Raw genomic sequence first — 19,534 nt, forward strand, 5'->3', positions numbered from 1 at the left:
CTGGGCTAGTGCTCTTGGGTTTTATAAGAGAGCAGGCTGAGCAAGCCAGTAAGAAACATCCCTCCATGGCCTCTGCATCAGCTCCTGCTTCCTGACCTGCTTGAGTTCCAGTCCTGACTTCCTTTGGTGATGAACTGCAACATGGAAGTGTAAGCTCAATAAACCCTTTCCTCCCCAACTTGCTTCTTGGTCATGATGTTTATGCAGGAATAGAAACCCTGACTAAGACACTCCTATAACTATTTTGTTCCTCCTAAGCGAGAATCAAGCATCCTCACTTAGCTCTTCTTTTTTGTTTAACTGTTTTGGGTCTGTGGGGTACATTATGGGTATTATTATTTGCTTTATGGCTAATATACACTTATCAGTGAGTAGATACCATGCATGTCCTCTTAGGTCTGGATTACTTCACTCAAGATATTTTTCTACTTCCATCCATTTGCCTTGAAATGTCCTCATTTTTAATAGTATTAATAGAATAGCATTCTATTACGTAAATGAATCAGATATTTGTATCCATTCTTCAGTTGGGGAACATCTAGGTTGGTTTCAGATTCTGGCTATTTTGAACAATGTTGCTACAAACATAGTGGAGCACATGTCTTTGTGGTATGGTGGAGGATCCTTTGCATATCTGTCCAGGAGTAATATAGCTAGGTCTTTAAGTAATACTATTTCCAATTTTCTGATGAACCACCACATTGATTTCCAGAGTAGTTGCACCAGTTTTCAGTTCCACAAGGAATCCAGAAGTGTTTCCCTTTCTCCACATTTCTTTCACTGCTTCTCAGGCTTTTCCCTCTTTCGGTCTGTATATTATTTTTAAATTGAGCCATTTTGTTTGTTGGAGTCTAACTTTTTGAATTCTTTATATATTTTGTATATTAGCCCTCTGTCCAATGTAGGGTTGGTAAAGAACTTTTTGCAATCTGTAGGCTGCTGTTTTGTCCTATTGAGAGTGTCCTTTGTCTTACAGATACTGTTCAGTTTTATGAGGTCCCATTTATCAATTGTTGACCTTAGAGCCTGAGCCATTGATATACTGTTCACACAATTGTCTCCTATACCAAAGTGTTCAAGGCTAAACGAAAATCTCAGTATAGCCAAAACAATCGTGAACATTGAAAGAACATCTAGAGGAATCATCATTCCTTACCTCAAGGTATACTACAGAGCAAAAGTTGTTAATAAAAACTGCATGGTATTGGTATAAAAACAGACAGATTGATCAATGGAATAGAATTGAGGACCCCAAAATAAATCCACTCAATGATGGACACTTGATTCTTGACAAAGAAGTCAAAATCATACAATGGAAAAACGAAAACATTTCCAACAAACGGTGCATGAATAATTGGATATCTACATGAAGAAGAATGCAAATACACACACACACACACACACACACACACACACACACACACATATATATATATATATATATATATATATATATATATATCACCCTAAACAAAGCTCAAACCCAACTGGATCAAGGACCTCAACATAAATCTAGATACGCTAAATATAATAGAGGAGAAAATATTAATATTTTCTAAAATATTTTTAAGTATCTAAAGTATCACTTTGTCACTTAGACAAACACAAGATTGTATGAAGTTTATGGTATAAAATCATTTTTAAATATCTATCTAAACAAATGAATAAAAACTGAGAAAAAAATTTGAACAGGAAATAAATACATTATTCCTTGCCAGGTGGTGGTGGTTCATGCCTTCAATCCCAGCACTTAGGAGGCAGAGGCAGGCGGATTTCTGAGTTCGAGGCCAGCCTGGTCTACAAAGTGAGTTCCAGGACAGCCAGGGCTACCCAGAATTCTCATTGCAGTTTTGACTATCAGAAAAGGACCTACTAGAAGTTCCACTATAAAAGAGCTTGATAATCACAGATATAATTTTAGGAATCCTTACAGGATCATCAATAAAATTGAAGTCATCTATTTGTCTACATAGCATCACTATAGGACAGTACATCTTCATGGATCTGCAGAGATCTGTTCCAAAGGGGTATGCTATTACTTATTATTATATATGTTTAATAATAACAGAAAAGGCATATTAATAGCAGGAATTTTTCCTAAAATTAGTTCCACACAGCCTTGCTGAATGAGGGCTTACCTGTGACAGATCATATAGTAATCTGAAGTAGGCCATTTCAGAATGATCACCTGCTAGTATATTAGCTTGTCCCATTATGGCTCCCGACAAATACTTAATTTAAAAGAATATTTTTTTCCAAACTGCATCCATTATGTATCTGTAGAATATGTCTGTCCTATGGAAGGTTCAGGGTAAGAATCTTATATTTAAATGTTTAACTTGATTTTGGAAGGAAAATGGTCCTTAATGTATCGTCTATTTTCTTATTTAATATCTGCTTAAAGGTAGATTCAATCAGCTGTTTTGTTTATATGAATGTTGCCAACTAAATAAATACATCTCCCTGAATGTTGTTGGAAGCCAGGCCTAGCTATTTTTTATCTCACATTTTTGTTGTAAAATAACACTGAGATGGCAAGGAGGTATAGAAGAAAGATTACCTGAGCTGGGCCAGAGCTATGCATAATTCAGCACACTAGGGGCCCCGTGTGGCATGGATACGGATGATAGAGACAGACATATAGGCAGACACTTGCATACATGCAAACACACATGGCGGCAGTGGGGGGATCATGTGAGGAGATAGTTAAAGTAAATAATCCACATTCTTATCTGCTAAAAAAAACTCTTCCAACTGTTTCAAATTGTTTAATATCTGTCAAGAGAAATCTTCTTGATTGTCTTCCTATAAGCAAAGAAAAAAAGTAAAGCAATTGTTTATGTTCATTCAGTCTCACAAATTGAATATTCTTTTACAGATATGGTCTAATATTTTGAGTCTTCACATTATATATCATGTGTATACAGCATTTTACAAATGCCAATTACAAGTCTATTTCAAAAAGTCTTTACAATACTTACTGTTGTTCAATGAAATTTCCCCTTCTTTTATCAATTTAATTTTTACCTTACACCACTAGGTTCATTCGCTAAACATATTCTGATCATTTTATAATTATAATAAATAGTGACAATCATGCAATTCCTTATTAAAACACCCAAGAAAATTTTTTTTATTTCAAGGAATGTAAGTTTAAACCTCATGTATGTCTACTACATTTAGAAAGGTCCTACCTTTTGAGTTTAAAATTTTTACATCAAAATGATTATCTTCTGCATGATATTATATGCATATTCAATGAGTAGATTGCATTTTAACTAATCTTTAAGAATCTATAAAATCCTGGAATCCTTTGTGCTTTCAGTATTTTCATAACAAAAGGAGATATTTAGTCAGTATAAATAATATTCAGAAAGAAACAAATAGGAAGCAGAATAACAGGAATATGAGCAAAAATATTATAGAAAAAGCAAGCACTAGAACAAGTGACAAGAAGCAACACAGAAGGGACAGTGTGAAAGGGATATTAAATACATAACAGAATCTATCAAAATACACTCAAGCATGCTGTGGGGTTGGGAGATTTTAATTCCAGCAGTCAAGAGTGGATCTCTGTAAGTTCCTCGCCACTCTGGACTACATAGTAAGTTACAGGCTAGCCAGGACTACTCTCATTAAATTTTTCTAAATAGATGTTAAGTACAATAAATGGAAGGTCTTAAACAGACACTCTTTATTTGCAGTATACTAATTATTTTCATGAGATTGTCATAAGTATATAAAGATTCTGGTTCTAACATACATGTAAGTATGTGTTTTCTTACATGAACAATTTTCTCTAATATATCTAATGGTAAAAATGAAGTACTGTTTAAGTCTTGGGGTATAGCTTCTAAGGCAAATTTGATTCATGGGTTACTTTATTTAAGTATGCCTTTCTGCATTGCCCTTATAAGGCCTGCATCTTGAGCCCAGTGCAGTGTTAGTATTTGAAAGAAGAAAGAGAACACATCAAGCAGCCAGATATGCTCATAGTCAATTCATGTATCTGTTGGGTGTTCTGCAATAACTTGTGATGATAGGCCTTTCAGAAGAGAGACTCATCAAACTCTTTGAATAATGAAATAACAGTTATGATGACAATCACTAGAAATAAAAACATTATTGTTTTTTTATTTTTGAATACATGCATTGTATTCACTGTATTTTGTTTATCATTATACCTTACTACTACTACTACTAATTATTATTATTATTATTGATTATTAACATGCCTTACTAGCTCAGTGGACCTTCTGTGAAGCCCGTTGGTCTTTGCCACCCAAGTAGCTTCTGGGCAGCCCTTCCAGAGACCATTTTTCCTTCACTCCTACAATTTGGATGATCTCCCCTATGTAGCTCTAAATCTTTTCTTTCTCTCTCTCTGAGGTTTTGGTTGTCCCTTTCCTATTCCTCCTGTGTCTTAGCCCAAATAACTCTAAGGATCCTGCCCATCTCCCTTTGCCCAGCCATTGGCTGTTTGGTAACTCTTTTATTACCAATCAAGTCCAGCTGGGGCAGGCTTCCTTTAGCTTATGTGTGGGACACTACAAACAGTTTTTTTGGGGAAAACACAATTAGCAAGAGAACACCAGATGCTAAAAGATTAATTTTAAAAAACCCTTATTAAAGCAGATTTTGAAAAATATATCTTATGTTTATGTTCAAATAAACAGGAAATTTTCATTCACCTTTTGCATATTTACATGCAACCACGTGCCACGCGCACGCATGTGTGTGTGTGTGTGTGTGTTACAACTACAGTACTTTTTCTAAAACTTTTACTCAGCTTAAAAAATTTAATCAACGATTGCTAAATGAGTCTGGGTTTTCAGAAAATTGATCTGTACAGTTTTTTATTTGTTAAGAACAGTTTCAAAATTCAAGTGACAGTTTCATTGAGATGACACAAATGAAAATATATATTCTTTGGTCCTTAGGAATAATATGCTGCAGCTGTTAGGACTTTTTGATGTGTGGTTCATTTAATTCTGATGTTTCTGTGATTTTTGTCCAGATGACCTATCTTTTGGAGATAGAATATAAAATCACCTACTATAGTGAATCAATGTTAATCTCTGTCTTTAAAACTAGCGGTATAATTTTGTTTGTTTTTTATTGGATATTTTCTTTATTTACATTTCAAATGTTATCCCATTTCCCAGTCCCCCCTCCCCCACCCTGGAAACCCACTATCCCATCCCCCTCTCCCCCTGCTTCTATGAGAGTGTTATGAAATTTGATACAACAAAGTTTGGGAATATGTGATTAGTATAGAAATGTCTTCTTGGTTACAAATTCTCTTAAATGGAATGAAGTGTGTCTTATTATTTCTTCCAATTAGTTTCAGTTAGAAGTATCTTTTGACAGATATTAAGATAGTGATAGCTGGTTACTTTCTGCAGAATACTTTTTTTCCCATTTTAAAAAAATGCTATGGGAGTATGAATCTTTAAAGCTGTGTTTGTTTGTTTGTTGTAGGTAACAAGTAGTCAGATTTTGTTTCTTGATTTGTTTAGTCAGCCTCTATTGATTGATTGGAGAATTGATGCTATTAATAGTAAAAGTTATTACTGGAAAGTGTGTCATTTGCTGATACAGCATTGTTAATTCTCAGTGTTGTTATTTTCTTGATGTTCCCTTGAGTTTTCATAATTAAGTCCTCATGTTTGTTCCAAAAATGTAGATGTTTTGATACTTTTACAATTTGTAGATGATTAATAAGTAAGTTATATATTTCACCCTTTATATATTTCATTCAATATCTGTAGCAAGACTACTTAATCTAACAAGATAAAGGAAATGAAAGTTAGTTACTACTTAAGTGTTTCCTAATTTTGTTATTTAAATTAAATTAGTATTTTTGGCAACATACCTTGCTTTATTTGCTTCTCCATAATTCTACTGTGACACTTGTTGCACCTTAAAAAGAAAAAGTCAGCTGTTACTAATAATCTTTAAGTCAGTTAGTTGTAGTTCAGTGGTAGAAAGTGTGCTTCACAAACACAGTGTCTTCAATTCTTACCAAACATGTTGTTTTCAATGATCAGAAAATGATTCTCAATAACTGAACCTAAAAGACATATATCTCCTCATGCTATTTGAAATTACAAAATAATTAAATCAAATAGAGACTAATTAAAAGTGCACAATGGCACCTAGTCCTTGGGATACAGTATCTCAGAATTAAGCTGGAATGTGAAGTCTAAAACTAAGATTGAGCAAAACATTGTAGGCACAGCTAGGCTAAAAGTCACTTAGAAACCAAGCAAAAGAATGTCAGAAATGCCTAATGTTTGTGCAGGAATAATTGTTTTGATTTATGGTTGTTCATTTATGCATCTATGGGCCTATGTGTTTACTTAGTGTGCGTTTGTGTCCAGGTGTAGGTCTTGGTCAGTTGACAATTTGTGGGATAATTTGTTCTCTTCTTTCACTATGGGTCTCGAAAATTGAACCATGGTCACCAGGTTTAGCATCAAAGGCCTCTACTCACTGAGTAGCCTTGTATATTCAGGAATAATCATTCTCTAAAAAAGCTATTACATGAAGGTTTTAAGTAAGTTAAAAATGTATAAATTTGCCTTCATGTATTCTATAAAGTTCATGATGATGTTTCAAAAATAAGAATACAAGAACCTTTCCAAATTTATAAAATTTCTAATTTACACTCCCCATCTCAGTGGTGTGTGTGTGTGTGTGTGTGTGTGACACACATGTATGTGGAAGCATTGGCTACACTCACCAGTGCATTTACTCCTGTGGAAGAAAGCTTATTTCCACTATCTTTCTCTCTCTTATCCACTTTATATTTTTGAAACAAGGTTTCATTTTGAATCTAGAGCTCCTAGTTCATAAAGACTAGCTCGACTGGGAACTGCAGGATGCTGTGACCCTTCCCATCCCCACCCTCCCCCATTACTGTAATTACAGTCACTGTGCCAAACTTTTTAAGTAGATGCTGGAACCCAAACTCATGTCCTTGCATTGGCATGGAGGCACAGCTTGAAAATGGAGCTCCCTCCAATCCATTTCCTTCTGTTCTTTAGCAGCATGGTGGCCTTAACTCAGCAGGGATAAACTGCAAAGCCCAAGAGTCCACCAAGGTAAAAATAAGAACTACACCAGAACTCTAAAACTGACAGGATAACCAACCATTTTCAGGCAGTCTTCCAGGCCACTTGCTGAGGGTTGAGAGTTTGAGGAAGATGCTGTCTGGTTTTTTCTTAGGAGGAGACTTTTTCTGGGTCCAGGGATGCTGTCTAAGCAGCCAGTAGAAGAGCACTCAGTCAAAGGCCTCATGCTTTGTGCATTTACTGCAGAGCTGCTATGCTGTGTTTCCATGTGCAGCTTTGACCTGTTCTTCTCTGAATTTTCATTACTCCTAAAGAGATTGTAAACAGTAAAGTCTAAAGCTGCTACTTACGCTGAAGGTCTATTAGTTTGCTTGCACTTTAGCAACTGCCACAAGATTAAATGAAAATTCCAGGGAAATGGCATGTTAACAGTAAAGGTATATTTGGGTATATCAACTGTGTGTGTGTGTGTGTGTGTGTGTGTGTGTGTGTGATACACATACACTTGTGGGGAAGGGTGGACTGTACTTATCGGTACAAGACTTTTCCAAAGATAATTTATATAATTCAAGAGAAATCACAAACACAAAACTAGATTTTTGAAGGAAAGGAAATAGGTACAGCTGTCAATGATGTGCACAGATAATACTCTTCTTATCTAGACTGAATAAACTTATTTTCTTTATGATGTTATTGGAATATTTAATAAAAATTAAATAGTAACATAAGATGCTAGATGTTTACTTTCTAGTTTAAAAGGATTTCTTATTTGAAAATTTGTTATAGTGTCAATATTCTTCTAAATATATATGTTTTGTAAACTATAATGAAACATCTAGTAACATGTGGATTTTATTATAGTAGAACTCTGTCCTCTGGACAAGAAATAGAATGTGCCCTCTTAAACTCCAAGCAGTTGTAATTTTCTATACCAGAACTGTTGAAACACTGGGTCCTTTATCCTTACATGGAATTAAGACCTCCTGAGTCTTTAGTTCTCCAAGAGGAAAAATAGAGAGTTAATTGTTGCAAAAGAGAATGAATCTTCTTTTGTGGTTGATTTTGCTTGCTTTGCTTTCCATGTAAGTTCTTCATCTTTCTGTGGGTATGTGTTCACCAAAACTTTTGTAATTTACCCTGGATCAACTCACTGGCTCACAAAGCTAGGCTGAGTAAAACCTGTGTACCATCAGTACAGGAAAACAATATTCATGTCTTCCAAGCAAGACTTTACTCAACATTCACAGACAAGTTAATGGATTTTACAAATATCTTCTATGAGAATATTTGACTTCTCCTATGTTACCCTTATGTCTTAAGTGAGGATCATTGAACATTTGGCACTGGAAAATAATTCATAAAACTTATAGGGTGAATGTAATACTTGAGCTGGTAATCAAATGAACCAAGGAAATTTATGACACAGTTACATCATTACATCATTACCAAGCAGCAAGAGTGGGACTTGCCAATCTATCACTTATACATCTAAACAATAAGTAATATTTAGCTATTTTGTAGTCTAGGCTTTCTTTTGCCCTCATGTTAATCTTTCCCTATATCACAATATGCCTTTACCAAAGAGTATAGAGGCTAAGGATATTTTGTATCCAGGCTCCCTCTAGTGGTATAAAGGACATAGCAAAGAAAAAAGTCATTTACCAGCTACCAGATTATGCCTAGGGAAGTACTCTTGGTTTTAAACTACATTATGTTAAAGACAATTTAACATTCAGTATTTATATTTATGAAAATTCTTACAATAATATTTATGCCAATATTACTGTGCTAATTAATTACAACCTATCAAAAATATTCAGATGAAAATATATTCAATTGACTATATGAAAATAAAGGAGAAGAGGAGGGGGGTGGGAAGGGATTCCAAGGGGGCACAGAGGGGAAACAGTTTGAAATGTAAATAAATAAATTAATTAGTTAAAGAGAAAGTCAAAAATATTAAAATAAAAATATCACATATAATTAAAAAGCAGAAAATATTATAATCTGCAATTGAGTGATCATCCAAAACTAAGTCAATATTATATTATTTCCAAAACTTATATCAGTAAATTAACATTAACAATTAAACTTCACAAACAGTATTTTTCTAAAAATTAGCATTTAGAGAACAGTTATTGAACCTACTATGGTTTCTACATATGTTTTTTACTTACTTGTTTAAGTAATATTGAACTGATTTTCTAATGCTTAATTCTTCATAATAGAGGTACTTATAGCGTTCAAGTTCTAATACACGTAATGCTCTGCTAACTTTCAGTTTAGAGAGGGTAGATTTAAGGCTTCTAATTTTGGTTTCCATTGCATTTATTGTTGAAGTTGTATAGCTCTCCTTTAAGAATTCTGAATATGGTTTACTTATTGCTTGTGCCTGGAACATTAAAATTCTGTATGTCAAAAGCAATCACAGACAGCTAACACAGGTGTTTGATGACTACAGTTTTAAGTTAGTCAAAAATCAAATATAAAAGTAAGAGATGCTAGAATCTTAAGTGTTCATCAATTTTAGTTGTATTACATCAGCACAAAATTTGTCTCAATTCTTCTATGTGAGGTACTGGGCTCAAAACCAGATCTTCCCATATGCTAGGGAAGCATTGTAGGACCTGAATTTATAAAAGGAAAAGCTATAAATGATTCAAATGCTTAGTGTACACTTCCATTTATGGAAGCTCATGGACCTCAAAGATTCTAACTAGAAATTATAGAGGAATGAAGGCTGTATTGCAGTTGAAATTTAAATTTACTTACCATATAAGCTGAAAATCTATGAAACACATAAGAGCCAACACTTATTATGTGAAAATATGGGTTTCTAGTTTATACACTATCCACATATAAATTGTCAAAAATTCAGTGCAAATTACTTATACTGAGATCAAATACAGATACCACTATTAATATAGGTTCTAAAAAGGACCTTGGAAGTTAGAATTCAGAAAATATTCTACATACATACAGATAGGCAATCAGACACAAATGTGCATCTAACAATAATAGTTTTAAAAGGCTACCAACTTAAGGGAGGTTAGGAGAGGTTTGAGGTAGGTGTAGCTGTGTGGGGATGGAGGAATGTAAAAGAGAGGGTGATGTGATTATTTTATTTAAGGTTAGGTTAAAACAAATACACAGACAAATGTAATATATCTGAAATAGTCACAAGAACATTTTAAAATATATATCTTGGAAACAGGATGAAAAAAATTATTCAATCACTCCGACACCTGTAGTTTCTTAGGTAAAGGACAAACTAGAGGTTCTATGGCATAACAGAAGGCTAATTCTTCTTCATGATCTCATAGCCAGAACTGTTTCTTCTTACTCATCCCTTCTTAAAGCCTTGAACTATTATGTTTGGAGTAGCAGAGAAAGTGTGTGAGCAAGTAGTTGAGCAGGTAAATTGTAAACATCATCGCTCAGAATGGAGTCTCTATATGAGAAGAATTATATTTGAGGTTATATACTCTAGCAACTGTGGCCTAGGTAGGAGAACCTTGTAATAAATGGTAAGGTGGCTTAAAGATTTGCACTCACTAATAAGTGGATATTAACCTAGAAAACTGGAATACCCAAAACATAATCCACACATCAAATGAAGTACAAGAAGAAAGGAGGAGTGGCCCCTTGTTCTGGAAAGACTCAGTGAAGCAGTATTTGGCAAAACCAGAACGGGGAAGTGGGAAGGGGTGGGTTGGAGGACAGGGGGAAAGAAGGGGACTTATGGGACTTTCGGGGAGTGGGGGGCTAGAAAAGGGGAAATCATTTGAAATGTAAATAAAAAAATATATCGAATAAAAAATTGTTAATTAAAAAAAAAGATTTTTTCTCTGTTTTATGTAAATGTTAGGGAGGTAGGTTATGGTACCTTTCAAGGCCAGAAGAAGGTGTGGGATCTTGTGGAGCTAGATTTACATGTAGTTTTAAGCTATTCAACATAGGTTCTGGGAGCTTAAATCAGAAGATTAGTGAGCACTCTGAACTACTGCACCATCTCTGGTTTCTGTAACATCTTAGCATCAAGACTGGAGAGTTGGCTCAGAGTTAATAAGCATTCTGCTACTTATTGACTTGAAATATCTTTGATTTTCAAGCAGGAGGACTAAAGCCTTTAAATCTGTAATTTTCACTCAATAATATTCAAGAGAAGCTTCTTATATCACAGGAAGTAATCCAAAGAATTGATAAGTGGGGTCATATAAAGTTAAAATATGACAGAAACACCAGAGTTCTGAGGCAATCTACAAAATTGGAAGGATATATATTATGTACAATTGACAAAGACTCTCTCTGTCCCCATTTTGTAGACTGCATTAGGTGAAAAAATGAAAAGGTGAGAATGAAAACAGAAGTCTGCCAACACTAAGTTAAACAATATCCCTGTTTCATAGCACTGACCCCTTAAATTCAGTATCCATATTGTGACGATATCAGGCAACAAAGAGAGCCTAGGCTTTGGAGTAGAGCTACTTGCTCTTAGTTCCAATTAATAGTTGGCAGCAACATCTAGAAAAACTAGATCAAAATCAATCAAAAAGCATAAAGATGTTGGAACTAATGTGGAAGATTTTTATATATCCATTTCACCTCAATTGCAATTTCTTATAGGTAAGCAAGTTTGCCTCTAGAATATTATTTCTAGTTGCAACATGAGGAAGAATGGGAAATATTACTGCCAATACTATAGAAGAAAACAAAAACTGTATGCTGGTTGGGAAACAGCCTAGCAATCACAACTCCTCTAAAGGTTATGTAGTGTTATGACATATCTCAACAATCTCACCAATAAGTATTCTTCCAGGAGAAAGGAAAAAAATGAGAATGTATATAGTCTTGTATATATAAGGATCATTAATATGTTGTAAGCAGAGATAACATCTAATGGATCATTAAATAATATGCATGGCATATAAGAGAACCTTAGCAACAATAAGAACTCAACCAGTAATACCTACTACAAGAGGAATAGACTTTGAAAACATCATTTTATGTAAAAGAAGATAATATGGCTATTTGTTTGAATTAGGTAATTACCTAATTACATAATTACCAATTACCTCCCAGAAATAGGTAAGTCTGTAAGGAAAATATAGCTTGATATCTCCCTAAGACTGAGTAGGAGAGGTTTATGTGACAGAGGAAAAGCACGAAACTTTAAAAATCAAAATGGTTATAAAATTATGGTTATGACAGTTATGAATATATTAAAATACCATTAAATTTTACAAGTGAAATATTGCATATTATGGACAGTAATTATATATCAATAAATTGATCCAAAATGTCTTTGTAATTTTGGTTCATGTACTGCTTGTCTTTAAAATTTGGTGAGATATCAAGTCACAAGAGAATCAAAGAATAGAGTTTTAGTAAAGTTTTACTTTTCCTATTATATATAGTCTCTCACACTGCTTAAATATATTTATTTGCATGCTAAAGGTATAGAGAGATTTGTGTCTTTCTCAATTAAATGAATTTTGGGCCCCAAATTAAACCTTACCAAGCATCCTGGCATTGTAACTGGAGTACTCATTCCAAGTCGGCAGGTTTCAAAATCTCCATGAGAACCACATTCTCCAATTTCATGTCTATGATCTGTCATCTTAAAGGATTTCCCAATTCTGTTAATGTGTAATGAATAAATATATTTAACAATAACTGCTAACAGAAAATATTTATAATAATATATGATGAAAAATATGTCTCAAAATTGTATACCTTTTAATTAATTGTAACTAATTTCCCTTCAATGAATTCTAATTAAATAATAATCTTATGCAAATAATATAAAATGAATTAGTATATTTTGGGTAACAGTTAAATAACAGGTATTAGGGTTTGAAGTAGTATATACATATATAAAATTTAGTCCTTATCATCTGTCACCAGAGGTCAGTTCAAAATGTGAAAAAAAATACACAAGTGATACACTAAGAAATACCAATATCTATGTAATTATTGACTCTGATACTAATGTGACTGTGGTTAATGAAAAGTAATTGAGGAGTGAAGAAAACAATGGGAAGTAGAAGCAGAGTCTGATCAAGCACTGTACCATTGTACAAAGGGAGCTGAATTAAGACTGTGTTCTGTTGACAAAAGTTATTTATCAAGAGTAAATGTTTAATTATAGAACATATTTTAAATCATTCATACTTTCCATAAACTAGTTAACCTAAAAAAGTGGAGTCTTTAAAGATTTATAAGTCAACATTTACATATTATACTCTAGGGGAAAATATGACTAGGTAAAATGAATGAAACTCTCAAAGAATAAAACGAATTTAAATGTAAAAAAGGAAAGAAATAGGATTGAAGAACACACACACACACAAATTTAAGAACAATAGACCTTTAATTTGCAAGAGCAGTGGGGAAGGTTTCTACATGGATGGAATGTGGAGGGAAGTAGGGTACATGAGGTAATTATATTTGAATTTCAAAAAATAATTTTGACCATGAAAAAAAACCAAAAGTGATGAGATTTGTAAATATTAACATAACAACTCAAGGTAAAACAAATAATGTAAATAATTAGGAAAGATATTTTTCTGGCAACATTATTGTTTTTTAGATATGTGCATAAGTATACATTTTTGGAGTGTTCAAGGAATTCTGGAACTAATTCTCACCGGGCAACAATGCATGCCTATAGTAGCCTCTGAATTATTGTTTACCTAAGTGAAGGCATTGCTTTGCTCAAAGTAACTGGAGTTTTTCTTAAAATAGCTGTAAACTTATATGTCCAAATATTTAATAATGTGTACTTTGTGCATATGGAAGATGCCAACAGCAACATGATTATGTCCATCATATGTATACCATACATTATAAAAAGAAGGACGTAGAAGACAAAAAAAATCTAGATAATCATGACATTGTTAGAAGTGACAGAATATGTACGAACATCTTTGAATCCTGAAGACTCTATCCAAAAGAATAGAAAATCATATAAGAAATAAACATTTGTGGCACATGAAATGGAAAACAACTGATGCTACCTACCAAAACCAGTGTAATATTTGCCATCAAAATCCTTGAAGAATATACAAAATATTTTAATATTTTTCTATTAGAAACATTTGGTTACATTGTTGAGATATATTATGTATTTGTAATATATACATATATGTAATATGTATGTATGCAGTACTTGTGAGGCTGAAACTGAAGGATCATAATTGGAAGCCAGGCTGTCCTAACATTCAAAACATTGTCTCAGAAATATGTTTGTTATGAGTTTCTGGAGTACACATTAAACAACTGTTATTTAAATATTACCAACTAAGTGTAAAATAAATTTCTATTTTGACATTACTAAGATTATAGTTAAATCACTGAACTTCTCTGACATGGTAGGAACTTACCCAGTTAGTTCTTTTCCTACTTCATTATCTTTTTTCTTCTGAGTCTCCAAAGTAAGTTGAATAGATTGCTTTAAGTCACTGAGTCCTTTGCTTAGGTCTCTCATGTCATCTTCAGACTATTAGAAACATGGAATACAATTTAAAAATTCTAGAGACTCATTTATCTTCTTTGAAATATTATTACTCAAGTATTTGTGAAGGATGTGGTTAGAAAGGCATAATAAATGTAAACATTATGAAACAAGGAAAAAGACAAAAATCAATACTTTTCTTCAAATATCTCAAATTGGCACATATGGACATTATCTATTTTGTTCAGTTGCTAACACTTATTTGATAAAAATGCAAGGTTTTGGTAATAAGCATTAATAAACTTAAAGGAAAGTTAATATTTTACATGATGTCTACCATAGTCAGTGAACAAATGTTGGACCAAGAAGCCACAGGAACTTGCTAAGTCCTAAACTGAGTCCAAGAAATTTTCCAGTATTTATACTGGAAATACTTAGCATTGAGTAGGTTTAAGTATATTTTTCTCTGATGTCTATAAATATTTCAGATGAAAGCACTAATATTTTACCAAACCTCTCTAGGTGAACTATCACCATTTATTAAAAAAGTATGATGCCTCATATATGTGGATATAAATATTTATTAGAATTAAGGAGGATATTTTACATTTAACCCATGCTCAACAATTCATAGAAGAATCGTGTCCAATCCTTTTTTTAAATATGGTAGTTCTACTTTTAACATTCTATAGCATTTAGACTCTAACATGTTATTTCTTTGAGAGAAATGAGAAGCCAGCGTAACAAAATGATTTGAAAATCATCTCCTTAGTACCTGATAATTTGTATATTTAATCATTCACTTTGTTTTTCTTTTTTAAGTTGTTTGAATGCAATGCTGCCTAAGTATTGAGTAACCTACAGTTTTCTCTTTGAAATCAAGCAATAAAATAAAGTTAAGATATTCTTTGACACAGCTCTTCCCTATTTCATGGTAACTGAAGATCAAAATATCATGAAAGCTATGAGCCAACATGTAGAGAGATGTACCTTTTAATAATCATGTTATGAGTATGTATTTAAATTTCACTCAAATGAATACTTTTTTATGAAATTTTCCGTGTCAAATATAATAAATCTATAAATAGTTTATTCAATGTCAACAATCATTAAATCTTACTCTGTTCACACTGCAAATCATACAGAAAAGATTTCTTTCTATGAATTCAGTCTCACAGATTAATGGGGAAGCTGTTTTGTGTGTGTACCCAGAGATAGGGAAACATGCTTTCTCACACACTTCTAGATACAAGTACCCAAATGATACCTGTGATAGGAGCTGTTTGATGCTATTTGTATCATTGCTGTCTTAGCCCTCAATCATTCAAGGAAGACATGAGAGAGAGCCATAAGTGAAATTCATTTGGAAAATTAAAATATTTTCTAGGACTACTACTTACAATTGTTATAATTACAATAATCATGGCAGCAATAAACATACTTAATTGCTATAACTTAAATGACAAGAGAAGTTTCTCTTTTTAAGTTAATAAATACTTTAAATATGTCTAGAAGTTACTATATTTTGTCTTTTAGGTTTTTCCTAATGCATGGTTGTTTCTTTTAGAGGCCCTTACAACATAAATGTCCATAGGTCTTTAAATGTCAATCATTCACTTATGATTCCATGTGACAAAGCTGGGAACTGATAGAAACCCTCAAAAGTCCTGTCATGTATAGCAAAGGCACAAGGGCACAGAAGCTTTGCCTTCCCACACACATCTATATCTGTATTCAGATGGTAAAATATCATGTGACAAAATTTAAAATGTAACTGTTTGGTCAGATTTACTCAATCAAGGTAAATTTCAAGGAAAATAAGAGTGTGAGATCTATCATAAAAGTCACAAATTTTCCAATCCTGATCCATGCCTTTTCTGTCTCTCATTAGAGAAGCACAGGCTTCTAGGAGATTAACAACAAAACATAAGAAAATAAAATAACTGAAAACTAGCATGTCAATGTTGGACAAGCCACGAGAAAAATACAAGAACCTCAAGATAGGGCACAAGAATCAGGAACCATTCATATCACAATCATAAGTACCCTAAAATTGCTAAACTAAAAGTTGTAATATATATGTGCAAAGGGACTGGTTCAGATCTCTGCAGGTCCCCTGTGCATTGGGGAGGAACAGGGAAGAATACAAGGAGAGGAAACTGTATTCAAATTATATCGTATGAGAAAAACATCGATGTTTAATAAGTGGAAAAATAAAATTCAAGAAAAATGCAAAATTTATTTTCTCTAATAATACGTATTACTAGAGCCATAACTTTCCATACATAAATCAAATAAATATTATATCAACTTTAAAATAAGAATTATATCACAAGTATGAACCTCAAAATATTACTCAAACACACCGTCCATGGGCAGTGCGCCATGCAGACATGAGTTGATTCTGTGCTTGAAGAAGGTAATACCAAGTTTTCCCCTGGGAGGAAATCTTTGTTTTCCAGTTTGTGGGTTTTTTCCACACAAGAGCACTCATGAACAAGCTTTGTATTCAGGGTGTTTGATGCAGAAATGTTTTGCTGAAATTTCATGTGAAGTTCTGTATGGGATTGTTCTTGACTCTCGTTAGTCCTGGTGAGAACAAAGAAGTAAATATTGAGTAGTAATTATGAAAAAAAATCTGACATAACTTTCAGTAAAAATTCTGTCACGATAATAAATTTGACTTTGGCAATAATCTTTTATTACTGGTTATTGTATTTATTTACATTTCGAATGTTATCCCCCTTCCTGGCTTTCCCTCTGCAAACCCCCTATCCTATCTCCCCTTCCCACTGCTTCTATGAGAGAGATCCTCCAATCACTTTTTCACTGTCTTAGCATTCCCCCACTTTGGGGCTTCGAATCTCCACAGGACCAAGGGCCTCCCTCCTATTGATGCCAGATTAGGCCATCCTCTGTTACATATGTGGCTGGAGCCATACATCCCTCCATGTGTACACTCTGGTTGGTGGCTTAGTCTCTGGGAGTTCTGGGGGTATGGTTGGTTGATATTGTTGTTCCTCCTATGGGGTTGCAAACCTCTTCAGTTCCTTCAGTCTTTCCCCTAACTCCTCCACTGGGGACCCCATGCTCAGTCTGATGGTTGCCTGTGAGCATCTGCATCTGTATTGGTCAGGCTTGAAAACTATGTCAAGCTGGGCAGTGGTGGTGCATGCCTTTAATCCCAGCACTTGGGAGGCAGAGGCAGGAGAATATCTGAGTTTTCTTTTCTCCATTCTAAGTACATAGGCATATAAATATTGTATAGCACAGTTTTGTTACAAAATATTCATTAATGTTAATAACAATAACAGTGTGGTTATACAATAAGATGAGAATGAAAGTTAATTTATCCGGTTCCAAGAGAATAAGCAGCACTTATCCCCTTGGGTTTCAGTCGTACTCACTCCCTAATCAGCTAAACTTTTTTAAAATTAAGATTTTTTTAAATTAAGGTAGAATGGCCAAGTATAGTGCATATGCTTTTAACACCAGCATGATGAAGGTGAATTCAAGCAGATCTTGGTAAGATTTTTGAGGCCAATGCATTTTATAGTAAGTTCCAGGACAGCTTGAGTTTCAGAGTGAGACCCTGATTCAAATCATCCAAGAAACTCGATTAATTATATCGCTTCCACACTTCCCTGTTCTCTCTCCAATATTTCCAAAGCCCAAGCCTAGCACTCTGTCTTAATGATTTCTTTTTACACACACACACACACACACACACACACACACACACACACACACACACACACACGAGCATGCACACATATACATGCACTCACACACACATTCATAAATATATAAATATAACCTTGATGAAAGTGCAGACCAGAAGCCTGAGTGAGTGAATCTCAAACTCTAACTCTCACCCTAGCCCTAACTCTTAATTGTTGGCATGAGAACAATCATGTCAAAAACGCCAATGTCCCAGTTCCATGGGAGACTCACAGGGATGGCAGCACTTTCTGAACTAGAAAGAATGGAAAGTATGTGCAAAGACCAGCAACTTCACCTTTCTCCCCTTCCTGCGTGTTACACTTGAGGTTGCATGTGTACAGAGTAAAGAATGCACCTTCTACCCCATTGCTGTACATAATTAACACAACGAAGTTCAGCCATGTATCAGTAGGAGGTATTGCTACATCTGAGTGCATACATTCCCTCTACCCAGCTTTCCCATGCATGTGTCCATGTACTGTTTGCTCTCATTTTCTAGCTGCCCAGATACAAATACAAGCCAAGCAGGCCTCAGTACAAGCTGCTGCCTCCATTCTGTGTATACCCTGTTTCTTTATGTTGATGGGCAATTTTATACTTTTATGGCTGCATCTAATCAGAAACATTTAGAAATACGTGGCTGAAAAATCTGGATGATCAGGTTAACTATATGAGAATGTTAATGAGGACAAAGCCAAGTGTCACTAAAAGAAGGAAGGTAAAAAATATTATGCCTGGAATGACATTTTATCAGTGAATCCATTTTTCAATATAACATTCCAAAACCATATTTTCCAGATAGCTTTTGAGTCCCACAAATCTCAGAATCACATTGCATGCAATTTAAAGATTATCAATGAATGAAGGAGCTAATTGTATCTTCTGTGACAGTTGCTTTCACTCACCTGTTTAGTTCATGTAATAAGAAGTTTTTATTTCTTAGTTCTTCTAGATAGAATCGCTTATACTTTTCCAGTTCTTTTTTGCTGAACTCTTTGGAAATTTTAACACTGGAGACTTCAGACTTCAGACTTTTGATTATGTTTTCCATCTCAGTTATCACTGAAGTTTGGTTATTCCACATGTCCTGATTTTCATGAGCAGCTGTCTCTGTCTACAGAAAATTGAAATGAATATTTAGGGAACACATAATGCAAATAAGTGTAGTATATCTGATATGTTTCCTCTTCACATTTGATTCCTTCAATGTTGAGGGAACAATTCTGACAGCAATTTTTAAATGTGAAAACATGCATTACATTTACCTTAAATGCTTAAA

The 19,534-nt window shown here is 33.9% G+C and overlaps 1 protein-coding gene across 1 annotated transcript in view; it reads right to left on the bottom strand.

The window, feature by feature from the left end:
- LOC127684876 (uncharacterized) overlaps positions 1–19,534 on the bottom strand; it is a 204,288-nt gene that overhangs the window by 34,485 nt on the left and 150,269 nt on the right. Inside the window, 7 exon segments of the mRNA XM_052181666.1 lie at positions 7,156–7,245; positions 7,248–7,384; positions 9,254–9,468; positions 12,595–12,715; positions 14,462–14,577; positions 16,899–17,121; positions 19,161–19,369. Of these exon segments, the coding sequence (XP_052037626.1) occupies positions 7,156–7,245; positions 7,248–7,384; positions 9,254–9,468; positions 12,595–12,715; positions 14,462–14,577; positions 16,899–17,121; positions 19,161–19,369 (1,111 nt within the window).

The sequence above is a fragment of the Apodemus sylvaticus genome, chromosome 5, assembly GCF_947179515.1.
Source record: "Apodemus sylvaticus chromosome 5, mApoSyl1.1, whole genome shotgun sequence".
Classification (NCBI taxonomy): domain Eukaryota; kingdom Metazoa; phylum Chordata; class Mammalia; order Rodentia; family Muridae; genus Apodemus; species Apodemus sylvaticus.